A 27,373-nucleotide genomic window follows, 5' to 3' on the forward strand; every position below is an offset into this window, starting at 1 on the left:
ATCTTTTCTTTCGTTCGGTGTAAAAAACTAAACTTCCCTTCCCATTATTTTTTTAGTAATTTCATACAAAATAGCACTATTCACTAAATCATTACATTTCGCATTGTTTGCCCTCCCGAATACAGCTAGTACCTTTTGTTTTGTTCTATCTCTTTTTAGATAGCATTGATGATGCCAATTGTTTAGCTTCAGAGGTTGAATTTTCTTCTTTTTAGCTATGTTGTCATGGTCTATATAATTTGCACCAAAAAGTTCTGCCCAATTTTTCATAACGAGGTCCCGTGTCATAGCTATTTTGGCTGCCAGTTTTGTTGGAATGTGCTGATAAGGCGTGCCGATAATGAATAAATTTTCTTTGACAAATTTAGTCCTTGCAAAAAAAGATTCAAATTCAATACATAGCTTGCTTGGCAAAGAATTAATAATATTACTCTCGAAAGATTTTATGTTGAGCAATTCATGCATTTGATGAGAAAACAAGAAAATGGACTTTTCCTCATTCAATTTCATTCTGCTGATTTCATGTTGTAAAACTCTGTGTTGCTGCAAATATGTTGCTGCTGGGAGATATAATATTGAAATACCATCAATTATAGGAAATTCTTGTGGGATATTTTTGCATAAATATTTGTCATTTTTCAGTATTTCGGTTAAAAGTAGGGTGTCAAATAGTCTCTTTCGCTGTGATTCAGTCGAAGAAGTAGAATAATGCAAAGTATAAAACCCACACTTCCAAAGGTTGTAATCGATTATTATCGAATTATCTCTAAATACAGCAATTAATGCTGTAAACGTTTGTCTCATCATACTATCTCCTACAATGATGATATTCTTTCCCCAGAATATTCGGAACCACTTACATTTTTGTGATTCAGAAGACCACTCGCCGGACTCAGGGAATGCACAGCTCTTCTTGTGTGTAGACCTCATGCACTTCCCGTCATGGTCAGGGCATCTGTAGCCCGCAACTCCTCTCAGGCAGCTGCCACTTGGCTGATAACCTGAACATCTTTTAGAAAGATTAACATCTTGGTGAGCTGAGGTATTCGTCGCCGTCTGAAGGTTTAAATTGAACCTTCTTTCCTCCACTTTTCGTCTGTTCGTGTCTGAGAGACAATCAAATACAAGAAAAGCATAGCAAAACAGAAAAGCACAGCAAAACAAATACTTGTAAGTATAATAAATAAAATTGCCCAGCTTCATTCACGATCAGTGCGCTGGATCTTTTTTATGTTGATGTCAGACACACGTAAGCACCGTTTTATTTACGAGCGCAGAGAGTCGCGACCCCTAACTTCCAGAAACAGCAGACTGCGTTCAAAAAATAAAAAGATAAAGCTTGGTTAGTTCGTCCGCTCCATCACGCCCAAGCTTCCCGACCTCCGCAAACCACCGCGACCACACGAGCTCTCACGCGAAAGGAATACCCCAACTCTAACACAAATCCCCCCAACCCGCAACTATAGTAACGTCAGCAACTTTAGGAACTTTTGCCGACTTTGGTCTCCTTTTTGAAAGGAAAATAAAAATTTATTTTTTTGATTATTTAGGGTTTTGAGTCACAACTGATGGGTCACAAAAAATTTGGACTTTTTCTTTACTTACGCGTATACGAGAAAGCCCTCAGGAGCTAGCGCCCAACCTCAAGCATTTTGGTTAAGCTTAATTGCACGGGATGGTGCAAACGTTGGAAAAGCGCCGTAAGAGAGGCGTAAGACTCTGCTTTTTTGTCGTTGTTTTGTCTTATACTGGGTACATTTGTTTCTGTTCTACCATGAATATTGTGAATAAGCAAAGCACAAATAGTCCCAAGAATAATAGGAATATTGATTTTTTGAGTTCACAGCGCGATGATGACCTTCAAAGAGAGTTAGTTTATACTGCATACCACGAGAGTCGTAAAGAGAGATGCGATGGCTGTCGATATGTTCCATTTTACAAGAGAATGTATCCCAATGTGCATAGTATTTTTGATGCGGGAGCGGCCAACTGCGGTGTTATGAGATTACTTGAGGCAAAAGGACTTGAAGTGGAGGGAATTGAATACAGTGAATGGGTAGTAAACAACTTTTGTAAAGAATTCTATCACGATCCAGTGAGGGTGGAGGTTGGTCCTATTCATTTGTCTAGGAATAGAAAATTATTTGACCTTGTGCTATGTACAGATGTTCTTGAGCATATTCCGCTGCACGACATTTCTCGAACCCTTCAAAAGATTTCGAGTTTGGTGAAGCAGGGGGGCAGTGCTTTCTTAGTAATCGCAAGTGACCCTTCAAAACATGAGAACCATCCTGAACGTAGCTCTGCCGCTGTAGAGCTTGAGCAAAGTGGATTGAAAATTCACGAAACAGTAAAACCACGAACTTGGTGGCTTTCTGAGTTGTCAAAATATGGATTAGAGGAAGATAAGAGAAAAATGGCCATGTTTTTGCAAATAAATAAAGAGGAAGTTCATGATCCCCGATATGGGTACAGCATCAACAACTTCAAAAACCGCGGACAAAATAAGGTTTATGCGCCGAATAAGAGGCACGTTGATCGTATTTATTGTCTCAAGAAAATTTATTGACTTACTATGCGATGATCGCTTACACTATCACCTTAATTTCATCTTTGAGTTTCCAAATTTTTGTTTCTTCCTCGAGCCAGGGTTCTTTTCGAAAGAAGGTGGACCTAAATACTATTTTCTAAGAGCCCGTCCTGAACGACCAAAATTTGAGATCTAATTAAACAAAGAGCGTTCTCGCACGAGAATGAAAGTTGAGAATTTGATTCCCCAGACAGAAAACCAACTTTGCACGAGAGCGTGACACGTCATCACTTCCCTGTCCCCTCCTGACTCGAGCGCATTGACTGGGGACCGCGCGCGAGAGAGAGGAGCTGAAAAGCGCGCGGATGCACCCATACACCTCATAAAACGTTCGTAGGAACTCGGAGCTGGAAAATACGCGCTTTTTACATTGTCTCTCTCCGTGTATCTCGCAAAAAAAAGAAAAAACTGGGAAAATTGGGGAAAAGAAAAAGAAAGAGAAAGAGAAAGAGAAAGGAGGTTTACCCCGCGAGCGACTCACGACATCGAACGCGAGAAAAGATAAATACGAGAGGAGAAACATGAATGAAAACGATTTCAGTCTTTGATGCCGAAGACGCATTCGCATCACGGATGGATTATATGCGAAGAAAAAGAAGAAGAAGAAGAAGAGAAGTAGAAAAGGAAGAAGAGGAGGAGGAGGAGGAGAAAGTGCGAAGGCAGAGAGCTTCCGAACCTCGACGAATTTGCTTTGTCCTCTATGGGACCCAGAAAATAACACGGAACTCGAGGTCTCATCTGGGTCAAGGTTTGATACAACATTGTTCAAAGTGCGAAGCGTTTGCGCGGAGCGCGAACGCGTCTCTCGAGAAGAGTCACGAAACCCGGAAACCCGCAAAGCAGGTAGGTAGGGTTGCCAATCCAGAAGCGAAGAGAGTAGAAGGGAATGGGATGGGTTAGGGTTTAGGGAATATGAAAAACGAACGTATTGAGGCCGTATGTATGATGGCGTTTTAGAAAACAAAAAAGAATGGGGGTTCCAAAACGAAGCGCCCACGTGCAAAGCGAACGTGGCACAAAAGCAACAGCTTCAAAAAAACTTCTAGTAAAAAACTTCTAGTGTTATGGCAAAAATTTTAGCTTGAAACACCTTCCTGAATGCACAAAAGAAAAGCATATGTATGTGCATGAAAATTAAAAATTTAAAGTTCTACGACCACTACAAACTATTCTCCATAGAATAGAGCCATTCGTATCCATTCTCGCGCACTCCTCTGCGCACACCAAACCCCAGTACAAAAATTTACACGGTTTGAACTAAATTTACACGGATTCACCCCCAAAATCGTGCGAATTGAGAGTAGAGACGATTCTGCTATGAGGTTGAAAAGCATTTGTCGAGGCCATGTCAACTTGATCTCATATTGTTTTTTGTGTCTATCATTCATTTATATAATACGCTCGAACGGCGCCAATAGATCTATCGCACGGCGGGGGGACAGAATTCCTGAGGTGGAGGAATATGTGGCTTGGCTTGAAAAGTGCAAGCACATATTCTTGGATTTGGGGGCCAATCGTGGGGATACGATATTGAGATGGTTAACTAGAACAAGTTACAGCGGGCGGGCCAAGACATCTTCTATTGATCGAATGTACGATCTGAAACAGCGCCAAAACTTTTGCGTTCTAAGTTTTGAACCAAACGAAATTTTCGATGCAACTCTTCTTGGTATTGAAAAAGAAATGAACCAAAAAGGCTTCAAAACTAAAGTTATATTACAGACAGCAGTTTCAGATAAATTTTCGGAATCCGTTATCTACTTGGATGATGTATCAACGCATTCATATGGAACTTCACTAATTGCAGATAAGAAAGTCAATTTTGGCGGCCATTACCATTCTCTAGGGAAAAATCAAACTGTTCGATTAGTAAGTTTAAGTGCAATCTTAAGAAGTATCCCGGTATTTGCAGAAGTAGTTGTTAAAATGGATATCGAAGGTGCAGAATATGATGTCTTGAGGTCACTTTTTTCTACTGGCATGGCCTGTAGGATAGATGTTCTTATGATAGAGTTTCATTTACACAAGTTGAAAAAAGCTCAGGTACCCGCAGGTGCAAATGAAGTCATAGAATGGATTCTAAAAGGGAACAAGTGTGATGTGAAAGTAATTTATGACGACTAAGTCAATAAAAAAGTATAAAACAAGAATAAAGTGACTGCCATTGAGTGACTGCCGGTCAATTTGAATTCAGTCATCCCCTAGAATCGACAGACTCACTCCTGTAATGTCGTAAGGTATCAAAAAATACTGTATTAACAATTCTAATTATTGGATTTTTTTTGCCTGCTCATGCTCCTTACCGTTCATAAACTTAGAACAACCCTTATTATTTACCTCACTGGTTATTCAATCTCTTCACCAGCCTGCAGTCTTTTAATTTCCCCACTCTTCGAGCGCGAAGCGCCTGCCAACCTCCAAATGGAACTGGTCAAAATCTTTAGCAAAGCGTTACGGTTTCATGTTCACACCTTCAAAACTTACTGCATCTTTGCAGGTGGCTCATGAACCGCACGGCGTCATCACAATGTTCCCAAGTGCATCGCAAAAAAAGCCCGACAATGGATTTTATCTTTCAAGAATCATGTCAACGTAATCAAAGACGCAGTGTTGCAGGAATATTATTGAACCGTGTATTAAAGATTTCCAATCGAAACCGGAAGAAATTGATGGGTCAATAAGAAAGGCATGGAAACGAGTGAAGTAAGGAAAGAAGGAGCTATCGCCGTGTGGGAGAATATGCCGGAAGATAGACATCCACTCGCTGCTTCGCGCATGACTTACGATGTATTCAAAGTTCGTCGCACTCGATGCGCATTCGACCGGGACACACTCATGCACGAGAAACCGTTTGCGAAAGTTCCGGAAGAAATCAGAACCGAGTGTGCCAAGTAGTTTCAGTTGTATAATAACGTCAGCGGCGTCTCATCCGCTCCACTTTAATCGTCTTTTGATCATTCTCTTTGTGATTCCACAATGTTGACATGGTTGAAAATCGGACTCAATCCATGCGCTAACCGTGCAGTTGACATTTCCGATGTAGATGGGTTTTACAAATATTTCTCGATCTAATTAAAGAAACTTGCAGCCAATTACACCTTCAACACAGTTGCTACAACAACTTTCATCGTGTACGTACTTCTTTGAGATTTTCATCACATCTCCATATATACTCAGAAACTGACGATTGAAATTTCCAGGATGCCTCAAACCTACCGAATGTATAGAAAGTGGACTATTAATAAAAAAAACTAGCGTGTTAGCCTCGTACTTAACAGTTTTGATTATCTTAAGCAGCGGTGACTCTAACTGTTTATTTTTTTTCAATAGATTCAAGATTCTCGAACACCTTCGTCTACATGAATGTATATGGAAGTCCCCACCAGCTGTCTTGTCGCTCTCATTTCTGACATACAATAAACTTCCGAAAATTTCACTCATACGATCAATATGTGGTCCTTTATTGCTTGAAGCAATTTTACTAGGTGAATTAATTCCAACTCTCATCGCCATTAAAAGCTCATCCTCGCCAGAGTCTTTTTTTCCTTCTGAAAACAACTCAGAACATAAATTCTTATTATTTAAGAATTTGTAAAAATCTGGACGAAAGCGTTGAATCCCTTCTTCGAATAAGTCACGTACTTCAAGATAAAATGCACATGAAGAATGATACTCAAGAAGGGACGGATAAGGCTCGGGCAAAAATTCTCTAATCTCTTTTGGCAAAATATCATATCTGTAGTTTTCTTTCCCAAAATTTTGCTTTCCAGCTGATACCTTGCGAAAGCTATTTATTTTTTGGAAAAGGTCAGAAGGAGGGAAATTGCTATCAATTCTGCTGTATATGTCTTGTGGGAGTGCTTCTCTTATTACCAAATGAGGAAACGGCTTCATGTGTACATTCTCGCGTTCCACTTTTTGAAGGATTGAGAAGTGATGTGTCCTTCTCCCATTTTTTGTGTATTTTATGTTTCTATCGGGAAGGTAAGGTTGTTGCAGTGAGCTTATTGGAATCTTTGAGCTTATTGTAGATGAATTCCCTTCCTCATTATTACGCCACAACTCGCTAATGAGTGTAAGGAATAACAGCATCGGTATTGCAAAGATAGCTACGAGTAGTTGCTTCATTATACCGGTCATATTTTTGCAAGGAGTTCTCAAACTTTTCAACCTAAAAGAGTAAATAAAAAAGTGAAACGTGAGAGTTGAGAGAGAGAACTCTCTCTCAAAAATCACTATGTATTAGAGCACAGATCACGAAAACAATAGGGTGCTTTCGCAAGCTAAAAAGAAAAAGAAATTTGTGAAAACTTTTCCATATCATATCCCCTGGGACGCCCAGGGTCTAAGGCACCCTTGTTTTTCCAAAAATAAATTTTTCAAAAATTCGCCAGAACTGGGTGTTCAAACCGTAGCAATTTTGTTCAAACCGTAGCAAGTTTTGTAATGGGGTATGGGTGCGCGCAGAGGAGCGCGCGAGAATGAATACGAACGGTCCTATTCTACGGAGAATAGTTTGTAGAGTCTGTAGATGGTCTTTTTTCTGATTTTAAACTGTATTTGTATACCACTTTAGCGCGCATTCGAAATCAGGAGAATGTGGAGCTTCGTATTTTTAAGGCACCTTTTCTGAGAGTTGCCAATACGATTGTCCAAATTAAATGCGCGAGTGAAAAGTGCATGAATGTGCATAAAAATCAGAAAAAAGACCATCTACAGACTCTACAAACTATTCTCCGTAGAATAGGACCGTTCGTATCTATTCTCGCGCGCTCCTCTGCGCGCACCCATACCCCATTACAATACCTGGCACGGTTTGAACAAAATTGGCACGGTTTGAACACCCAGTTCTAAGGCGAATTTTTTTTATTTTTATTTTATTAGGGTGCTTTAGCAAAAAAAAAACTTCACGAATTTTACAACTATTTTCCTCGTTTTTTACAACTAAATACGCGCTCGTAGTTGTAAAAAACGGGCCTTTTTTTGACAGCGTCTTAAAGTTTAGCAAGTGCTTAAAAAAGCGATATTTTACAGCTATTTTTTCTTGTTGAACGGCACTTTTCCGCCGCTGAAACCATCCCGCGTGGATCAAGTTACCCTAAAACTCCAAACTCAACGCATCCACGATGGGAGGACAAAGAACAGGATTGTTGAAGGATCGTAGTGAACTGGAAACGTCTTTTAAAGATATTTTTAGTCCCAGACACACAGAGTTTTAGGAAAAATAGTTGTAAAATCGGCCTTTTTTTGCTGAAAATAGTTGTAATATCGGCGTTTTTTGGTTTTCAATTTTACAAACTATTTTCGAAAATAGTTGTATTTTGCAATTGTGAAAAAAGCCCGATTTTACAACTATTTTCCGAAAATAGTTGTAAAATTCGCGATTTTTTTTTTTGCTAAAGCACCCTAATATGAGCTGGAAAAAAAAAATTTTGGTCGTTTGAGCGTATATTTGCATACACCCTAAACAGAGCGTGCAAATATACGCTAAAAACGACACAAAATTTTTTTTTTTTTTTTGCGAAAGCACTCTATTGAAAAAAGAGGGGGTGAGCCTTTCTAACTGGGCGTCCCAGGGGATACTTCTGTCTTTGTAATGAAACAAATTACACCATTTCACACAAACCACAACTCACATTACGTTGTGCACTACGTTAGAAAGTAGTTAGTCCCAATGCGTGCACTAGAGAGATTATCTATTTTTACAATCGTGTCGATTGCTAGTCTCCTGGTTTTTAACTTGCACGTTTGTAGAGCCCAGCCCGTCTTGCGTCTTCCTTGAACGACCAAAATTTAGGGTACCTGCTTTTGGTATATCATTTGCGCGACCAACACCCGTTTGCGTCCGCTTGAATTGCAAGGATTCGCTTACTGGGTCGCGGAGCAAATGAATGCAACTCCGAAAAGCACCTGTGAAATACTGTTTGTAAGTGTTGTTATTTTTAACCGCGGAACTAAGGAAAATGTGATAAAATCAATGATTGATCAGGTCACGTATCATCATAAGAGCATTGATGAATTTTATCAGCGTGGAGAAAGTTGCAAAGTTTTAATATCTGATGATTTCACTAAACAGCATCTTGAAGAAGTCCGAACAAGTTTTCAGCTCTTTCAAGTGAATAGTTCAAAAGCATTTTCCTCAATATCTAAAGCTCACCCTTGGCTTGAGAAAAATGGAAATGCTAAAACAGCAATGATAAATGGTTGTCCACTACCTAGAATGCAGTATGTTAGCCAGTTTCTCACAAGTTTGGAATACTCTCAGATGAATATTGTTTTCATTGATACAGATACGCTTATTTTAGGAGACTTACGAGAAATATTCATCACTCATCCGGACTTAGATCTAGGCTTTACTATGGGAGGTCACTACGTAAAAAAACAAGATCCAAATCATTTCATAAACGTTGGTGTTATTTTCATCAGTGAAAATAGAGCTTCTTCAAAATTTTTGAGTTTTGTTAGCGAGTATTGCACCAAAATGAGTACAGAGTTATCCCAACAGGTTATCTTGGACCAATACTCCACATTTCAAGCTTTGGAGAGGTATAAAGTAGAGACAATTACGGGTTCACTAATGGGTAGGAAACTTGTTGGAGACTGTGTTCCAGTCAAATTTACTTTGAATTCAAGGTCACTCCGTGTCTATTTTCTCAGTGAGGAATATAATACCCCTGGCAGAAAACTCTATAAAACAAGCAGGGTTGCTCATTTTGCTGGTGGTGCGAGAGAGAAAATGCTCATGATAAGCTTAGGAAAGGTTCTTCTGAGAGAAGGTGTTGAGAATTTCAAGCAAAGATATGCTCATAGAACTTTCAAAAAGTCACGAGTTCAGCCTAATTTTCCGACGAAGTGTACAACGTAAAATTATAAGTTTAGCCCTGGTTGTCTCTAATCAAAACATATCTTTACTTTTGTTTGCTCGAGGGATATCCCTAAAAACAGTACGAAATGATAATAGGGGCGGTTGAAAGACGATTGAAGCAAAGTGTGGGAGAAATTGATTTTTGTGAGAAAAATGCAAGAGGAGTTTCTCAGAATGCTCAGAGGTGAACGAGTAAACAATGCGTAAATACCAAAAGAGAGAGTACTTTTAGCTTTAAATGTTTTCCCCACCCCTCGCCCGCCCCGAAATTGGCTTGAAATACACAAGTAATGGGTAAATTCTTCTACTCCTCAGTGGTTATGATGGGTCTCAAATTGGACTATCGCTAAAAAGATGTTCTTGACTGTCACGAACGCATGAAAGGGGATAAGTTCTTTGTGCATTTCAACTCCGGATTTAAGACACATATTCCTCCACACTTTTTTAAGTGCTCTAATACTCTAAGATACGAAACTTCGACTGATGAGCCCTTCCAAACCATTGCTTTATGGGATGTTGCTTCATATTGCCCTTTCATCCACTTGAAATGATGCACATTTAATCTTTTTTCAAAAGGTTTTATCTCGTCTTCATTTTTTGGTGGACATTCTGACCACGGGGTGAGGTGTAAATAATTTCTCCGAGTCCAAAACCAGCACAAAGCAAGTCGATGATGACCGCGATTTATTCTAAGATAACCTTTAAACGCCATTACTTTTTTGGGGGTTCCCAAATGAAACTTGTTGTGCAGTCTGCAGCCCAGATTAAACTTTTTGAACAACTTTTCATTGCCCGTAAGTTCAAGTAGATTACCGTTTGAAGCGACCCGATCTAGAAAAATCCCGTTCACCACATTGTATCCCTGCGCCCCTATTTTAAAAAGAAATTCTGAAACATTATTACCTGGATATTCGTGAAACTCGTCTGAATCAGCGACTATTATCCAATCTTCCCTTGACGTGCAGTGTAAGAGTTTATGTGCCTGATGATACATCAAAGCCTCTGAAGACCACTTTCCCAAAAAAACGTCAAAGTAGACACCTTTCGATTTCAAAATACTGATAAGATTGCTCAAAACTTTTGACTCAACATTGTCAGTGATCTGAATAGTGAATAACATCTTTTCATTTCTGACTCCAAGTTTTTCATAGTGTTGAATGAAATTTGATATTAGCTTTGGTCGAAACCCTTCTGCTGCTAACATTGAGCTCAAAAAAATTGACTCCCCTGAAGCTCCTTGGTATTTGCAATCACGTAGAGAGGGAAAAGAAACGTATCCATAATCAACCGTCCTCCAAGCACTGTCTGGCATTTGATAGTCTATGTACCCAGTTCCTTTTTCGCGAAATATTTTTTCTGCATAATTTTCAGCATCTGTTGATAGATGAATATCTTCGATTGCAAGTTGACTTCTATACAGAAACCCACCAGAAACTTTTACTTTGTCATATCCGTGAATTAACTCTTTGTCTAAAGCTCTCGTCCTAATAAGCTCAAATACATCATGATTTAAACTCAGATATAGTGTTTCCTCTTCAATAAGTGTTTTCCACTTCAGTAGGAAAGCATAAATAAAGAAGCTTATCAGTACTACACTCGAATATGCGGTACTTCTACCGGCTTTCAGTAGCAAAGTACAACCTTTCTGCTTCTGCATTCTTGATATATTTTTCTCTAGGTGCTCGTAGTGCGGTGCAATTAAAAGATTGCTCACCTGATTATCTGATTTTAAAGATTCTAAAGATTTTTATTTGTTAATACTCGTATCCCCGGTGAAAATGGTGTCGTGGCTTACCCACTGAAGATACCCTAAAGTCCAGGTGTGAAATGAGAATGTGTAAATGAGTAAAGAAGTGCAGATAAGAAGTGTGGTATGATTCTCAACCCAGATCTGCGTTTACGTGTTTAGGGTCTGTAGTAAGGTAAAAAACATAAGGATAGTTCAAAACATTGTTTTTTAACCCTGGTCCTTTTTAAGGAAAGGAAACTTTTGTTTTGTTTGGATTATTTCTATTCTTTTTGTGGCGACTCGTATGCTATCCGCCGCCTGCTTAAACGGGCGCTTTGGTTACATAGTTTTTTTCATCGTAGCTATGTTAATCTTGACCTCAAAGGAGTTGGATTTTCTGAGGAAAAAGTCTTCCAGTACGGAACTCTCTTTTACTTCTCCATCCCAAGTTCATATTGCAATTACAGCTTGTGGCAGAGCACTATATGGGAAAGACGCACTACTCACTATAAAATCCATCATTGCAGAAATGGTACCTTCCTCAGGACTGGCGCATTTGCTTATTAGCATAGTTTGGGACGAAAGTAAAGTTATAGATGAGGTTCTTGTGAAACCTTTACTTTTGCACGTTACTAAATACAGTTATCATAAATTTGTCCAAATCCGCCTAGTACCAGCTAGTGAACTCCCAAAAGAGCTGGAAGTACCGTTTGGGAAGTGTGCCTCTCAAAGACTTTTCTTCGCGGAAAATCCCCACTTCACGAATGAAGATGCTTTAATCTATGTTGATACAGATGTATTGTTTCTAAAAAGTCCTTTGCTACTTTGGAACATATTTTCTTGTTTCTCTCCTCTACAAAAATTTGGCATGGCAAATGAAACTAACGGAGGGACTGGGGGATATTATAGAAAAAGGCTATCAAAAAACCACGTTCCTTGCTCGCAAGGTTCGTGCAAGTGCAAAAATGGGCTGAGGTGTAAACGATTCTATGGCCTCTACGGCCTTAATAGTGGAGTAGCTCTGATGAATTTGACAAGAATCAGAAGAAGCGATTTTCAAAGTAGAATCAGGATAGCGATGACAAGTTTCAAGTTTTATGGAGATCAGGATGTATATAATCACCTATTTGCTGAGAGGAATGATGTACATGTTCTTCCTTGTATATGGAATATTCGCTCAGATAGCCGATGTGATTTTGCAAAAAATGATGAGAGTCTTGGTATTTTGCATGGGAACCGCAAGCTGTTTCACCGGCTTGAGGGTTCATTAAGTGTTCAAGACTTCAACCTACAAAAGTTTGATGTACATCACCAGCGTATAAGAAATATGAAGTGGGACAAACTTGGGCCACGCTGTTTAGGATGCTTTCAAAACACCATCTTAAAGCAGACAAATGTATGTCAATGTTGTTAATACTACAAAATATATGTGAGGGAAACCTTATTAAAGTATAAATATCTTCGATAAAATTGCTTGAAAATATCATCAAACTTTGCTTCTGGTAATTTTTAAAGATCTTTCATTCTGACTATTGCCATGAGTTCTGTTTGATGTGATGCTGTCAGTGACTCAGATTCAGTGATTTTCCTCGAAGATGTTGCTGTGAGTCTCGTTTACAGGGTTCTGCTCGACCGTTCGCGTGGTGGCCGAGAGCCGCGTGCTTAAGCTGATAATCACGCAGCTTCTGATGCTCCGCGCTCTCCGGGCCCGCCATCGAGTGATTGATGTTGACGACCGCCGGCACGTCCAACTCTTTTGGCACATCCTCGTCCAGGCGGTTACGCTGGCGTCGCGTCGCCGCACAGATGTCAACGCATGGGACGCCTGGGATATGTGGATGCTCCCGTATCTGGATTTGGCGAGTCGATCCGTCCGTCGCAACGACACTGAACGTGGCGTGGAAGCCTTCTTTGTCGTTCCAGACGTTCAATCCGTCACTGTCACGTACCGCTATCAAATTCTCCGGACGCAGCGGTTAATACACCGCCGGAAAAGTCCATTGAACTTGTTCGCCGTCGATCGTTTGCACGACCACGTGCGCCATACCTTTGATAGACGCAACCAAAATAGTAATCATTCATGAAATCCCCGAAAATCAAAGATATACAATCTAAAAAGTCGACTGAAGGTACTAAATACGACCCTTCGGGCTGTTTTTTGCGGCCGGTTTAGGACTCACACCCGGCCGAAGTTCAGCCAAGCCGGTTTAGAAACATTTTTCTCGCCAGATATTTTTGGTTTGGCCAATCCTCCTTCTTTTTGTCGTGTGTCTTTTCGACAATTAATTAGAATATTTCCCGAATAAAGTTTCCCGAAGGGAGTTTCTTCTTTCTTCTTCTCTCTAAAAGAATCGTGCTGTGAAGTGGACGCCGCGTCGAGAAAGTGAAGGTGACTCGAGGATGACTTCATCGCCTCCTCAGGGGCTTGCCCCGGTGACGACGGTACACGAGGAGACGCGCGCCGCGTCAGGAGGCGCCGCGTTAACGCAACAGGCCGAAGAGGCGAACGCAGTAGGAACGGAAGAATTCGCGACCAACCGTCGAGGTGGGAAACGAAAACGGGACGCCACGCCGTACGCTCGGCTACTCAGCGACGAAGGAAAAGGAGTATTCCAAATGTTCATCGAGTATTGCAAGAGAGAATCGATAGTGACGGATGGCAGCGTCGATCAATACGCGCGCTACGTATTGCGCTATCTTTACTTCCTAGAGCAAACAACATCGAAGGAAGGCGAAGATGGCGAGGACAACAACGGTTTCATCCATCACATCAGCGAAGCGCGCTTTGACGCGTTCGTCGAATGGTACGGGAAGCGGGCCGAGGAGTGTGGATACGCCGATAACGATCAAAAAACGCCCGCCTCTGCCTTGTCGCATCTCCTTCGAATGTTTCTAGAACAGGACGACGAGGAGGAAAACCAGATGGGCGGTGGTGGTAATTTGGCAGCAGAGAAGCGGCGATTTCGAGTGAGCGAACATCTCTCCTTAGAACAAGCCCGGGGCATCATAAGGAAGAACTACCGAAACGACAAACCGAGGGAGACGAAAGAGACGTTCTTCAATCGGCGAGAAGGAAAAAACTCGGCTCTCATGAAGAAGCGCGTGGCAAAACGTTTGGAGAAGTTGACATTGTTGAAGTCGAGCGCGAGCGTGCACGACGTCGAGGAGCGAAAGAAACAGATTAGAAAGACACAGAATCTAATCAACGTCAACAGATTCAACGCGACTCACAACTTTGCGAACTTGTTCGAGGCGCTGCGGCGGTGCGACGAAGCCGAGTTCGGCGCTCGTTTGCTCCGTCGAGCTCAAGTCGAAGCGAGGCAAACAACCGGGCGCGTAAGCGACGTCATCAATCCCAAGATTGTTCAAAACGAGCTCCGAAGAGTCGCGAAAGCGCTGAACGAAAGAGTCCGAAGCGAAAGCTTCGATAACGACGAAGCGAGGAGGTCGTTTCTCTTACGCGCACTCGGCGACGAGTGGCCGTCGCAGTGATAACTCACTCCACAGACACAGAAGCAAACCTGAATAGAAAAACACGCACGCGCGCACGCACGCATTGGATACATAGATATACAAATAGCGAGAAGCACGCATTTAGATTAGACAGTTGTAACAACAGCGCACACAGACGCCGCGAAAGCGAACGATTGATATTCGCCATCCTCTAATATTTTCAAAAGCGTTAAATCTCGCGGGTAATTTGTGACAACACAAACCCGCGTGAATGATGCGGTTACGCTTCTTTGTTACGACCAAGCGTCCCATCTCGAGTAAGCACACTCACGACGCTTCGACTCGTACAAATATCGCGGTCGCTTGCCTCGTATTCGAGACATACGAATCCGGTTTGTAGCTGTGGCGCTTTCGTGAACGTTCAATCTTACAGGGGGAGGCGAAAACAGGTATATCAGATACCCAAGTTGGAGTTGCTCACTGACGCTGAAACTTTCTACAATTTGCACAGCTTATGTTTAGACGAGAACGATCGCGTCAGATCGTCAAAAGCGCCCGTTCGTGTGCACGCGTGTGTGTGTGAGTTTTGCCATATGTAGCGAAGTTTAGAGAGAGACGAAAAAAAGGCGCTTCTCCTCCTTTCTTTTTGTGTGACAACCTAGAGTCACGGTGCTGGTTAAGCTAAACAAGTTTTAGATAATAGTAGTATTCGTTCTTTAATAGATATAAAACGTTAAAAAGTCTGGCGAAGGACCTAAAACTGGTTCTTCGCTCTTAGTGAAACCTCAAAATGTTACCCTAAAATCACACACACCCCCTGAATGGGTACACTATGCGGACGTGCAGACCCGCATACGTGCGTCCAGGATCGCCTTCCTGCGACTAAAGTATGATTAGCGAACTATGTTTCTCCCCATAATGGTAATAATAAAAATAAAAAAAATCCGAGAGCTGATACATACTAACACCATGACTTTCCGACGTCTAAACATGTGATCGGCACGTCATCACATCCGCGATATTGTGCTTCGATTCAACATAGAATGGCTGTATGTACTTCCGCTTTACACAAATGTCATGTAGCCACGCCGTCGCGACCCTTTCGTGCCGTCGTTGGCTGTCCACAGTACAATTGAGCATCCCCGTTATTGTCGCCTTGTTATCGCAAAACAAACGTACCGCATGTTGTGGGAAACCAACGGTATCCAATATATGCGTGTAGTACGCGATAGTTTTACCGCATCGGAACGCCGCGTCCCGCTCAGAGCTTGCAGTGCTCGTCGCGACTGTCGTCATGAGACCGGACTTCCAATGAATTGCTGCTCCTCCCGCGCAAACAACGAATCCGACGGTTGACTTAGAACTGTCGCCGTCCGCGAAAGATGCGTCCGAAAAGGCGTATAATCTAAAGTCCCTCGGACAATCGGTGAAGTCATACTTAAGGGTATACTCCTTACGATCGCGGTTCTTCAAGTAACCTACCGTCTGCAATAATTGCTGGTAGTGCTCCGGTTTCGGTCGCGACATCACGCGTGCGCTTGCAGACGTCGCAAACGATATCGGAAGCGTCGAAACAACCGCCGGATGCATAAGTTTTCCGAGTAACGACCTGTACTTCCTAATTTCCTCGGACGGTGGCTCGTACTCCTTGTCGAGAACTACGTTGTAATCAGCGTTGATTGGCGTATGTCGTGCTTTCGCTCCCGGCTGATCTCCGTAATCATCCACAATATCCGATAGTTTATCGGACTGTTCCAATTTTACGACGTGTGGGCTCTCTTCGTTCCACTCAACATTCAACCCCGCGAACCGTTCAGTAATCCCTTTTCCGGTAATAGTGTACCCATTCGTCTCAAAATGTTTCACTAACTCGAGATATACCTTCTCACTTGATGATACTACGAAGTCGTCAACGACAGTCATCAATAGTGCCCGGTCGCCGTCTTCGTCAATCGGACCAACAAACAAAGCTGGTTCTACCGGGTGGACCGAAAATCCTCCCCGTTGTAACAGCTCACTCAGGTGATCGTACCAGCCTAATCCGCTCGACTTAGCTCCGTATAACTTCTTATTCAGCTTCAATACTTTACCATAATAATTGATACCTGGTCCTTTGAAGTCTTTATATTCCTTAAATACGCGAGCGTAAATGTCTTTTTCCTCCGGAACCTGGAGATATGCAGCGGAGAAATCCCCTCCTCTAGGCGGTTTCCCTCGCGCCGCGCAAATCGCAAATACCATTCGAATCAGCGCGCGAGAACAATCGCAAAGCAACAAACAGTAATAGAGGAACGCGTGCTTTCGTTTTCGTCGGATAATTCGGAGTTGATCGATAGTTAGGTTGAGTTGAGTAACGATGAGAAGAATTTATAAGGGAAAATCGTCTCTCAAGGACGCGCACATTTTGTGAAAAGTCCTCCCCAAACCCTAAACCAATGGGGAGGACTTTTCACAAAAAAAAAAAAAATTGGACGACCCACCTGGGTGGACACACCCAGGGGATATGTGTGTGAATAATTTTAAGCAACTTGTTCACTCCATAACAACTCACAATAACTACATCTTAAATGAGTTTGGACAATTGTAAGAGAACTTTTTTTAGAGTGCTGCCTAACAAACTAAACAGAGGTAAAATTTACGCTCCCTTATTTCTTGTTCTCTGTATCGCAACTACTATTCTCTACACTCGCACTCGGACTCGGAAAAGTGAAGAAATAGAACATCAAGACAAGTTATCGAGACAATGGGAAATAAATCACACGTGCATTAACATAGATTTTGAAAGCAGTGATAGAACTTCTATTATCTTAGACGGGTTTGACAAGTTTAATTTTTGTGCATGTGGTATTAATACGAAAGGTCATTATTTAGTGAATCAAAGTTCAGTCCATGCAGATAGTTTGTACATTTTTTGTACACCGGTGCGCTCACAGTCTCAAGATTTCATTCAACTTGGGGAAAAGAAACACCAACTTTCGAAATCGGTTTTTAATGGGTATGTAAGTGAAGTGTATAAGGGTGAAAGAGATTCACTTTGGGTTTTTCCAAAGTATATTGGTCTGGGACCTCCGGCCAGTGGCTCGTCAGCTCTGCAAGAATATATCATGTCTAACAAGTACTACTACAAATTTTGTACCCGTGGATATCATAGATGTGTGAATACGAAGAAAGAAGTGAAATTTTGGAATAGAGGACGAAACCTGGAGAGAAGCAAAGATGGACGTAAATATTGCTATGCACCAAATTTAGACTGCTACCTACTACGAACTCCAACTAAGAAATTTGCTGAGAAAAACTTCTATGGCGAGATTACAGTAACACTTTTGTGGCATTTAAAGTCCCCTGAATACATCCAACAATTGTCTCCCGAGAATACCAAATTAATTTTTATTCTAAGGGACCCTGTGAGCATTGTAATTGCATGGATGAGAAAAAATGGTATACAGCTTGAAGACTATGAATTTGTCATAGAGAGAGAAATTTCATCATGGCTGAATTGCATAAATAGTGTAAAGAATGAGGTTAAGTGTGCTTACATGATTAGAATACAAGATAAAACTTCATATATAGTAAGTGCATCCTATTTTCTTTTCTTGCAGAATTGGCTGTCATATATCCCTTTATCGAGGTTCATTTTTGTCCCAGCTTCAAAACTCAGATGTAACACTGAGGAAGTGATGCGCGGGGTATTCGAAAGTATTGGTGTGAGTCAAGAGTTTGATAGAAGTAAGATAAATTATGAAATTAATGTCAACACAAATAGAATTGGTAAAACTTCGAAAGGTTATGGAAATATTGAGAAGACCACTTCAGATAGCATGGGTGCAGGATTTCATCGTGCTAGTAAAAGTAGCGTGTGTGTACCACAAAAAAATTTAAAGCACATTAACGAAAAACTTCGAGCAAGACTCGAAGATTTCTTTGAGGGTTACACGGTGCGTCTAGGAAATCTTCTAGGAATTCCAGTTGACGAACTGTATTGATTTTGTGACTGAATGGAAGTACAATTCAAAACGACAAAAAATAAATAAAACCCTAAACAACAAAAAAAAAGCGGAAATAAAGCCTACAAGAAAAAAAAAAAAAAAAAAAAAAAAAAAAAAAAACGAAATATGTGGCTTGGTTATTAATCGCGACGTAAATGGTGCTCGAAACAATCTACTCGAGAAGTTGCAAGAATTGATAAGGAACGTCGGTTGGGTAGCAAACGTCATTCGTCGAGTGAGACAACGAAGGAATTGAGTCACAAAAAGTCACAAAAAAAGTTGAAAATTGACACGCGTCAAAAATGTCAAAAATGTCAAAAATGTCACATCAGATCAGACGAACAGATCAGATCAGATCAGATCAGATCAGATCAGACAGTAGAAAAGAACAACGTCACAGAAAAGAGAGTCACAAAAAGTCACAGAATATATATACTCGAGGGCGGCGAAGATATAATGTCGATTCCTTAGAGCTCGTACGAGCTCTTAAATAAGCAAGCGTAGCTAGAAACCTAGGTAACTAGCTTATAATATATATCCACTGGTTATTTTTTCAACTCTCTTCCTTACATCTTCGATCATGTACAAAGCCTTACGTTCGCTAAACTTCAGCTGTGTCCATCTAAATGTTTATGCCCGCTTTCCCGTCTTCGAGCTTGTTCTATTTGCAATCTGTCGAATTTAAATACACCGTCGCTTGAATCTAACTTGAGGGACGCCTTGAATGCCTGCTTCATTCGTAAAGAAGAGCTCGAGAGATCTCCGTTGCTCGCACTGCCGTCCTCATAGCTTAAATTTTCGTGCAAGTGCACGTATTCACCATCCCCGTGTTGAAATCCTCCGTCGTCGCCTTCTTGCACCGGATTCTCCGGGCGCGGGATCGTTTCTTCATTCCACTCGGTTTAGCGGTTTCGGTCTATTTTTTGGACGGTTTAGGGCAGAAAAAGACGACGCGCAGGTCTCGGGTAATTTTCGCGACGGTCTCGGGTGATTTTGAGACCGGTCTGAGGAAGGTTGTGGGTTTAGCAAAAGTGAGTTTGGCAATAGTGGTTTTATTGTGCGAGAATTTGCACGAGTTGTTTGAATATATAGACAACTTCATTCGTCATGTCAGTGGAAGAATAATCTGAACAGAGGATGATTGAGTTACATAAGACTAACTTCGACAAAAATCACTTGATTCAGAGTGCTGTACGTAATAATGACGCAAGGTAAGTCGTGAACCAGAGAACAGTTTGGCAGATCGCTCAAGTGCCTCCACGAGATTTTCAGGGCATAAAAATTTATTTGAGAACACGTCCTCAATTTCCCTGTGTACGTCATGAACAAGAATATGTGCACCTGCCTTATTACGGCGTGCAAGTATGGCAGATGTGAAGATACTCATTTGTCGAGTAGGTGGATTATCTTTGCCGCCGCCACTAGGAGCATCTACCATGATTATATCCCAACTCGTATCCAATAGCTCTTGCGGTAGAGCAAGCATGAGAAAACACCCTACTGTTGAGCCAGATGGACTGCAATTCTTTTGTTTTGAGAATGTTTCTAAACTTTGAGGGTATTCTCTCCTACGGACTGAGTAGTTCACTGTATAAATCTCAAGGAATGGAGCAGACTCTCTCACTCTTTCTGCCCAAAGCTCATCATCTTCAAGGAAAACAGTTCTGCCTGGATTCATTGCAGTCCACATTATACTGTCGAATCCTACACCAAAAATCAAAAAGTTGCTCGGACCTTTTTCATCTAAGATATTAGCAGTGATAGTTCGCTCTGAAAGTTTTTGCTGAACTTTATTACATGATTTACAAAGTTCGTCTTTCTTATAGTTCTCTGTGAGATGCAGGATTGCTTTTTTCATGGAAGAAATCGGAAGTTTTTCCAGCGGAATCTCCTGCACAGTCATAGACATTTCTACGAAGTTAGCATCAATCTGTATACTTTTACTCAGCGTGTTGTTAAAGTTGAAAACGGAGCTTAAAAGGAGTAGCGACACTAACGATACACAACCAATGCAGAAAAGCTTAACAGAATTGCGAAGTCTATAATATTTGGCACTGTGCAGCATTGTTATGGGTCATGAATTGAAAACGGTGTCGTGGCTAACACTGAGAAGACCCTGAATCGAGATGTGAGAGTGTGTTCTTAAAATAGTGTGTAAATAAGTGGAAATAAGTGAGGATATTGAAATACAACAATCTGTGAAATAATGTAATCTGTATTTAGGGTATTTAGGGTTTTGACTCTTACACCTGGGTGGACATGGTGGTCGTCCAAATTTTTTTTTCTTTTTTTTTTTGTGTGTGAAAATCCTCCCCAACTGGGCGTTCAAACCGTAGCCTTGTGGTTCAAACCGTATCCTTAACTTAATTGACTGCCGTCCCCTACATTTTGGTCCTTCTTCTGCAATTGGGTACAAATCCTCCATTTGTTACCAAGCCATTCTGGACACGTGCTGTGTGTGTTTGATAAGAGATAAGAGAGCGTTCAAATGGTGAGTAGTTCACAAAAACAAAGTGCAGCAAAAAGTCAAAGAGACGGCCGCCAACAAATCTCTCGGGAAATCATCGTCGTCATCATCGCGCATCAAAAACATACTATTGCATGTGTATAATAAATAATAATAAGTATACCTTGTGATAATAGTTCACGTGACACACGTCGCACTCGGTCTCTAGGACATGGTTTGCGAAGGTTGGCACCCACGAGAAGAAACATGTCGTCCAGAATGCGACAAGGTTGAACAGAAAAACGCTAACGTTTCTTCTTCTATTATTTTTTGGCGGTTTGTTCGTCACCAATTCGCTGGCATGGCGAGATTTGTTCCGCTCGCAATGGATTGGGATGGTGCGTTTGGCGCCACGTTTTCGAAAGTTTTAAAAGATTGGGCAAACTGCGAAGTAGACCGATGTACCGGAGTTGCACGCCTCCGATTGGACGACAAGTGCAAAAGCCTTACTCTTAGTGCCTATTTGACCGCCAGACCTATTTTACAAAGTGTGTCAAAACCCTAAACAGTTTTGTTAAAACATTTTTCTCGCCAGATGTTTTTTTTGGTTTGGCCTCCTCCGTCTTTTGGTCGTTTGTCTTTTCGACAAATAGAAACTTTTCCCGAATTAATAACCTCACTATTCAAGCTCGTACGACGATACTTCAAAACAAGTACTCGTACCTAAACGCGGTAAAAAGAAGCATCAACACTTCCTCTACCCCGTTAATCATCTTAATCAACGAAAGTCGCCTTCGGCTCCACTCGTAAGTAAAGAAATAGAAACCAAATTATAATCGTCGTCGTCGTTTTTTTTCCAAAAGTCGCGAAAAGTTCCCGAAGTTGCGGACCTTAGTATAGTTTGCGGGTGGGGGCGATGAGCGATTATCAAACACCACACAAAGATGGGGAAGTAGATAAAAGCCTGGACGAAGAGGACGACTTGAACGACAGGGAAAACGCCGAGGAGTTTCTCGCGCGTGACACGGATGGGGACAGTCAATATCCTTCGTTCGAGGCTGCCTAAGAAGTCGTTCGCTCCTATAAGGAGGCCTATGATCAAACCTGCATACATGCATATTGCTCATAAAATACTTATCATATTTTTTCTACCTTGGCACTCTGGTTCCGAAGCGAGATCAGCTGTAGAACACAAGACTATCTCTTACTTGTCGACTCATGTCAAGCCTCTTGAAAAACATATTCCGAAGTCCTGCGAGGATAAAGCAAAGCCAGTATTCGGAAACACGCACGGCAGTAGTGTTCGACGATGCGCACTTCACCTTTCTTCAAAGTGTCTTGGAAGAAATAGTTCAGTCGATGAAATGCCCGAGCCCAAGTCGGAACAAAGAATTGTTCACAGAGTCCACGCAAAACTGTTTCCGGCCTGGACGAGCCCGAGACCTGCACTTTCGGATTACAAATTTTTTATAAACAGGATGGATCGGGCGATTAAGGAAAAATGCTTCGTTAAGGCGAGACCGTGTCTGGACAGTAACAGGGTTCCATATTTCGCCACGCGCAGCTGGGGCACGTGTGCACTTGTGGGCCTTGGGGACAATCTCTTGTACAGTCATCGGGGTCAAGATATAGATCAGCACGACTTGGTTATTAGACTTGGGCACCTTCCTATCAAAGGAGTAGTTTTGCAACCAAAAACTCGGTTCATCTCGGACGGTTTAGGGTGAAAAACGCTACGGTTAGGGCCGGAAAACGGGTACACTACGGTTTACGGCTGTAAACGCGACTGTTTGGGGTTGGAAACGCGACTGTTTGGGGTTGGAAACGCGACTTTTTGGGGTTTTGTAATATCATGTTTGAGGTTGTATTTTTGCTTTTTGCTTTTTGAGTTTGTACTTTTGAGGGTAGTTTTTGCACCTGTCTAAGTTTATTTTTGCAACTGTTTCAGGGTAGTTCTGCAGGGTTTTTCACTTCTCTGACGCGCAACGAATATATATTTTGTATAGACACCGCGTGTTCTCGACGGCTTTTTTTTTAAGCCGTAACAAACACTCACTGGCTTGGGGAGGAGGGCCAGTGAACCGGGTAATCGTTTTCTGCGGCCCTGCCGCTCTCGTTCGAGTCTTTCCGCGTCGTTTTTGGCCCGTTTTTGCCTCGTTTCCCCTACTCGCTGGTTTTCCGGCCGTTTGGAGATTCTTAAGCGCGCTCGTTTTTTTACCCGCTCCTCCCGAGTCCACCACGCCGATCGATCGTTTGATCGCACGACACCACATCCTCCACCGACATCGTTTCTTCGTCGTCGTTCACTCCCTCCGTGAACTTTCGCTCTTCTCGCGCTCGCATCGCACTTTTTGTGCACGCGTTCAGTGGTGGTAACTCCCCTAGGAGTTTCCCCATTCGTATCGCTGACACCTCGCACAAAAGTTGCGCGCGAAACGCTTCCACCGCTTGATTTGGTCGCTTCTGGCGCTTAACTCTCTCCTCAGCGTCGTTCTTCTCTTCTTCGTTCTCTCTCTACTGACTTAACAACTTCCACCACCCCACACATCCTCCCCGAGTCTTGCCCCGAGACTTCCCGTCGTCCCCTTCTTCTTTCCTCCAAACTCCCCTAGCACAGCTCCCTTTAATAGGAGGATAAACATGGACCTCCAACACCGCTTCCGCCATTGGCCCGAGGCCCATGACGTGGTCGGGGACATCCTCCGCCGTACTTGGGAGAATTTTCGCGGGTCAGGGATGGTTTCGCAAGAAATGTTCGATGTTGTCCTAGATCTCCTTCGACACTTCTTCTTCTTAGAGAGCACCGGTCAACTTCCTCGACGCGTGTCTTTGCGACTGCCATGGCAGGAGATTACGGCGGTTCTCCAGAAGGCTTTCCCTGCTTCGCTACTGGCGCGTCTTGTACCTAGCTTCGCCACAACGGCGGTTACCGAGCGCAAGAAGTCCGTCTTGCGCTCTCTTCTGTGCGCAGGCATACCTGGCGACGAGCGAAAGCGCCTTTCCGTCCTCTTCCCGCCGAGGGAGTTCGTTCGCGTTCTAGCGAACGAGTGCGTCACGGATGAGTTGCTCGTAGCCTTCGCCGGTAGTCTTTCTTCAGCTACTCCCACGCCGGAGGTACGTCCGCAAGTGGTCCGATCACCGATCCCGGCCAGAGGGGCTCAGCGCTCCCGTGTGGTTCGGTCCCCGATTTTGCCGCCGATGGTGCTCCCTCCGCCAAGACGCCTCCACGCACATCCGAACCCGCCCACATCACCACCACCACCTTCGACTACCGGGACCGCGCGTAGAAGGCTGAGCGTAGCGAGCACGCCTCCGAACGTGGTCACCGCTGTGGAACCCGAACCGGTAACCGAGCCGGCGACCGTCGTTGCTGTGGGAGAGGACGACGAGCCTGGCGTTCAATTTGGGTCGGAAGCCGACGAAGAGACTGTGGAGGATGACGCTGCCGTTCCTGTGTTGCCTGCTGCGCCAGTCCCCGCTCCAGTAGCGTTGACCGGGGCGGCAGGTGTGCCTGGCGAGCCCGGCGCTCGACTGGCGGCGTACGCCGGTGAGGAAGTCCGAGCCGAGCCCGACGTTCACGTGGAGGCGAACGTCGGTGGGGAGGTCGCAGAGGTGGGCACCGTCGCCGCGAACGTCGAGGAGGTCGTGTTAGTGCCCTCCGGTAACGACGCTTTAGCGCTTCTCGCGGAGCGCGAAATCCGCCTCGAAAACGTCGAACTCGAGGGGTGTGGTCTCGGAGACCAACCCACCCCTGAAGAGATCTTCGAGCAACTTGTCGCGGATGAGCTAAGCGCCACGAACGCGAAAGACAAGTTACGCGTCCGTCTGAAGCGCCTTGGTGCTGATCCGGCTATGATCTCCAACCCGTTCACCACGATCGCGCTCGAGGACCTCGCGGGGGTCGAGGCGTTTTTCGCGAACGCGGAGAACGTGAACGCTTTCGAGAACCGGATCTCGGTCTCGCGAAAGCTCAACCCGAAGACGGAGGTGACGTTGAACCTCTACTTCCGCGAGATCTTCCACGCGCTGGTATGCGGTAAGATCGCGTTGGACGTGGCGTATTCGCTCATGGAAACCTTAATCGGCGCCTTTGCTTTCCTTTCTCGAAAAGTCCGCCCGGGACCAATACAACGCGCAAACAAGGCAGCGATCAGCAGGTTTCACATGCACCTCGCCCAGAGGAAAACTGTGAGCTTACTGATGGAGTACAAGGCTATCATGGAAGCGGAATCACAACGTCAGCGTGATTGTCATAATCGTCGCACGTCGTCGGACGCGCCGCCGCCAACGCAACGCGCGATGGCGCGCTGCCTTGCAGCCAAGACGGCGCACACTTCGAACGGTCTTTCGAAGGCGGTGGCAATCCTCACATCCGATGGCACTGCTCCTGGCGATCCGGAGACGCTCGCTAAGATAGTCGCAAAGACGCCGACGGACGCAGGGGAGTTTCCTGATGCGACGCGAGCCACCATCGCTGAGGAAGGTGCGGATGCGAAAAACTGTGTATTTTTCGATCCGAGCAAAATGTCGACCGCTATCCTTGCCTGTCCAAACAACTCCAGTAGCGACATCGCTGGCGTTTGTTTCGAGCACGTTAAGAGCCTCCTGGGCCGTGCACACAGTGGTGGGTCGAACCACTTCCTCTCCTTTTTCTCTTTCCTGATTGAGGAGATCGCGCGCGACCCGGACGGGAAGTGTTTCACAGCACTGACCAGGGCAAAATACATCGCTATCCAGAAACCGAAGAGTTCGGTTCAGGGCGATATCAGACCGATTGGCATCACGTCCGTCTTTCGACGTATCTACGGCAAATACGTGATGATCGATTCGGGCAAACTCGTGGGCGGCATCCTTTCCTCGCGCAAAAGGAACCCACAGTTTGCCGTAGGCGTCTCGTCCGGCGCCAACATTCTAGGTCTAGCAACGAACATCATGCGCGAAGTCGCACCCACGCATGTGTCTGCGGCGATCGACGTGACGAATGCTTTCAACGCGTTGAAGCGACCGCCTCTTTTCGAGGCACTCTCCGGGAAAACTTTCGGTGCCCAAAAGAACTTCGTCGTTACGACGCCTTCCTCTCGTATGCTCGCGCGCACTACGCACATGGGCCACAAGATTTGTCCTTCTTCATGAGTGATGGTGAAAGGAAAAGTGTCATGTGCTCGCGTGGTGTCAACCAAGGTTGCCCGCACGGCACGGCCCTTTTCTCGATTGCGTTGGACTTTATCGTCAGCGCCGTCTTTGAAGAACATGGGGACAGGTTCCCAGACGTGACTTCCAACTGGTTCGCGGATGATGGAGTGGCCTCTGGACCTTTGGAAGAAGTCAAGAAGTTCATCACAATCCTCACCCGCGAGCTTCAGTCGAAGGCCGGTCTCGAGGTCAAGTTCGTGACGTGTCTCGGAGGTTTCGACACTGACGCGGCAAGCCTCCTCGAGCCCGTCGAGGGGCTAAACTGGAAGAACATTCCTTGGTCCCCCGGAGACAAGGAATGTGGCATTACGGTAGCGGGTACCCCGGTAGGTACCGCCGCGTATGTTCGAAAGGAGGCGTTAGCAATAGTCGAGAAACATCAACATCGACTTGATCGCATCGCGGACTTTGCCGATCACGGAGAAGATGGGCCTCGTGATTTTGACAAAGATTTCACGACTGTGGGTACTCGCCATCTCGCGCTAACGCTGCTTGATTACTGCTGCAAGCATCGCTTTGATTACGTGACTCACTTGATCTCGAAGGAGATCCTGGGGGACGGTCTAATCGAACATGTCCAACGCAGTATCCACAGTTGCTTTTCGCGAATCTGTGACGGTGAGATCCAGTTCCAACTTTTGGATGAAGTTGGAAAGCAACTTATGGCTTTGCCACTCCGGTATGGTGGTCAAGCCATTCACGACATTGGTTTTGAAGCTGACATCTCGCTAGTTTCCACCTTGCACGCTTTGTCTCCCGACATCGTCAGAAGAATTCCGGAACTCCACCGAAAAAAATTAAAATTAGGGTTTAGGGTTTAGGGTTTAGGGTTTAGGGTTTAGGGTTTAGGGTTTAGGGTTTAGGGTTTAGGGTTTAGGGTTTAGGGTTTAGGGTTTAGGGTTTAGGGTTTTAGGGTTTAGGGTTTAGGGTTTAGGGTTTAGGGTTTAGGGTTTAGGGTTTAGGGTTTAGGGTTTAGGGTTTAGGGTTTAGGGTTTAGGGTTTTTGAGTGGTTTAGGGTTTAGGGTTTAGGGTTTAGGGTTTAGGGTTTAGGGTTTAGGGTTTAGGGTTTAGGGTTTAGGGTTTAGGGTTTAGGGTTTCAGAGACAGCGCTA

At 43.8% G+C, this 27,373-nt stretch overlaps 14 protein-coding genes across 14 annotated transcripts; 9 read left to right on the plus strand and 5 right to left on the minus strand.

The window, feature by feature from the left end:
• Positions 1 to 27: 27 nt before the first annotated feature.
• On the minus strand, positions 28 to 1,203 carry Bathy19g00580 (unknown protein; the record flags this gene model as incomplete). The annotated part of the gene is made up of 1 exon (XM_007508029.1): positions 28 to 1,203. The coding sequence occupies one exon, from the start codon at positions 1,201 to 1,203 to the stop codon at positions 28 to 30; it is 1,176 nt and encodes a 391-aa protein (XP_007508091.1).
• A 571-nt stretch (positions 1,204 to 1,774) lies between these two features.
• On the plus strand, positions 1,775 to 2,569 carry Bathy19g00590 (methyltransferase; the record flags this gene model as incomplete). The annotated part of the gene is made up of 1 exon (XM_007508028.1): positions 1,775 to 2,569. The coding sequence occupies one exon, from the start codon at positions 1,775 to 1,777 to the stop codon at positions 2,567 to 2,569; it is 795 nt and encodes a 264-aa protein (XP_007508090.1).
• Positions 2,570 to 3,907: 1,338 nt separating this feature from the next.
• Bathy19g00600 (methyltransferase) lies at positions 3,908 to 4,714 on the plus strand (the record flags this gene model as incomplete). The annotated part of the gene is made up of 1 exon (XM_007508026.1): positions 3,908 to 4,714. The coding sequence occupies one exon, from the start codon at positions 3,908 to 3,910 to the stop codon at positions 4,712 to 4,714; it is 807 nt and encodes a 268-aa protein (XP_007508088.1).
• A 615-nt stretch (positions 4,715 to 5,329) lies between these two features.
• On the plus strand, positions 5,330 to 5,485 carry Bathy19g00610 (unknown protein; the record flags this gene model as incomplete). The annotated part of the gene is made up of 1 exon (XM_007507960.1): positions 5,330 to 5,485. One exon carries the CDS (start codon positions 5,330 to 5,332, stop codon positions 5,483 to 5,485), a length of 156 nt encoding a protein of 51 aa, XP_007508022.1.
• A 177-nt stretch (positions 5,486 to 5,662) lies between these two features.
• On the minus strand, positions 5,663 to 6,718 carry Bathy19g00620 (predicted protein; the record flags this gene model as incomplete). Its single annotated transcript, XM_007507993.1, has 1 exon — positions 5,663 to 6,718. One exon carries the CDS (start codon positions 6,716 to 6,718, stop codon positions 5,663 to 5,665), a length of 1,056 nt encoding a protein of 351 aa, XP_007508055.1.
• A 1,759-nt stretch (positions 6,719 to 8,477) lies between these two features.
• On the plus strand, positions 8,478 to 9,455 carry Bathy19g00630 (Nucleotide diphospho-sugar transferase; the record flags this gene model as incomplete). The annotated part of the gene is made up of 1 exon (XM_007507998.1): positions 8,478 to 9,455. The coding sequence occupies one exon, from the start codon at positions 8,478 to 8,480 to the stop codon at positions 9,453 to 9,455; it is 978 nt and encodes a 325-aa protein (XP_007508060.1).
• A 367-nt stretch (positions 9,456 to 9,822) lies between these two features.
• On the minus strand, positions 9,823 to 11,112 carry Bathy19g00640 (glycosyltransferase family 4; the record flags this gene model as incomplete). Its single annotated transcript, XM_007507988.1, has 1 exon — positions 9,823 to 11,112. The coding sequence occupies one exon, from the start codon at positions 11,110 to 11,112 to the stop codon at positions 9,823 to 9,825; it is 1,290 nt and encodes a 429-aa protein (XP_007508050.1).
• Positions 11,113 to 11,488: 376 nt separating this feature from the next.
• Bathy19g00650 (glycosyltransferase family 8) lies at positions 11,489 to 12,598 on the plus strand (the record flags this gene model as incomplete). The annotated part of the gene is made up of 1 exon (XM_007507974.1): positions 11,489 to 12,598. One exon carries the CDS (start codon positions 11,489 to 11,491, stop codon positions 12,596 to 12,598), a length of 1,110 nt encoding a protein of 369 aa, XP_007508036.1.
• A 986-nt stretch (positions 12,599 to 13,584) lies between these two features.
• On the plus strand, positions 13,585 to 14,676 carry Bathy19g00660 (unknown protein; the record flags this gene model as incomplete). The annotated part of the gene is made up of 1 exon (XM_007508006.1): positions 13,585 to 14,676. One exon carries the CDS (start codon positions 13,585 to 13,587, stop codon positions 14,674 to 14,676), a length of 1,092 nt encoding a protein of 363 aa, XP_007508068.1.
• Positions 14,677 to 15,621: 945 nt separating this feature from the next.
• Positions 15,622 to 16,878, minus strand: Bathy19g00670 (retrotransposon protein, putative, unclassified; the record flags this gene model as incomplete). The annotated part of the gene is made up of 1 exon (XM_007508017.1): positions 15,622 to 16,878. One exon carries the CDS (start codon positions 16,876 to 16,878, stop codon positions 15,622 to 15,624), a length of 1,257 nt encoding a protein of 418 aa, XP_007508079.1.
• A 326-nt stretch (positions 16,879 to 17,204) lies between these two features.
• On the plus strand, positions 17,205 to 18,620 carry Bathy19g00680 (unknown protein; the record flags this gene model as incomplete). Its single annotated transcript, XM_007508003.1, has 1 exon — positions 17,205 to 18,620. One exon carries the CDS (start codon positions 17,205 to 17,207, stop codon positions 18,618 to 18,620), a length of 1,416 nt encoding a protein of 471 aa, XP_007508065.1.
• A 1,159-nt stretch (positions 18,621 to 19,779) lies between these two features.
• Bathy19g00690 (predicted protein) lies at positions 19,780 to 20,688 on the minus strand (the record flags this gene model as incomplete). Its single annotated transcript, XM_007508015.1, has 1 exon — positions 19,780 to 20,688. The coding sequence occupies one exon, from the start codon at positions 20,686 to 20,688 to the stop codon at positions 19,780 to 19,782; it is 909 nt and encodes a 302-aa protein (XP_007508077.1).
• A 1,409-nt stretch (positions 20,689 to 22,097) lies between these two features.
• Positions 22,098 to 22,796, plus strand: Bathy19g00700 (sialyltransferase; the record flags this gene model as incomplete). Its single annotated transcript, XM_007507991.1, has 1 exon — positions 22,098 to 22,796. One exon carries the CDS (start codon positions 22,098 to 22,100, stop codon positions 22,794 to 22,796), a length of 699 nt encoding a protein of 232 aa, XP_007508053.1.
• Positions 22,797 to 23,709: 913 nt separating this feature from the next.
• Positions 23,710 to 27,083, plus strand: Bathy19g00710 (unknown protein; the record flags this gene model as incomplete). The annotated part of the gene is made up of 2 exons (XM_007507968.1): positions 23,710 to 26,188; positions 26,251 to 27,083. 2 exons carry the CDS (start codon positions 23,710 to 23,712, stop codon positions 27,081 to 27,083), a joined length of 3,312 nt encoding a protein of 1,103 aa, XP_007508030.1.
• Between the last annotated feature and the right edge of the window lie 290 nt (positions 27,084 to 27,373).

The sequence above is a fragment of the Bathycoccus prasinos genome (genome assembly GCF_002220235.1).
Source record: "Bathycoccus prasinos genomic : Chromosome_19".
In the NCBI taxonomy this organism is placed as follows: domain Eukaryota; kingdom Viridiplantae; phylum Chlorophyta; class Mamiellophyceae; order Mamiellales; family Bathycoccaceae; genus Bathycoccus; species Bathycoccus prasinos.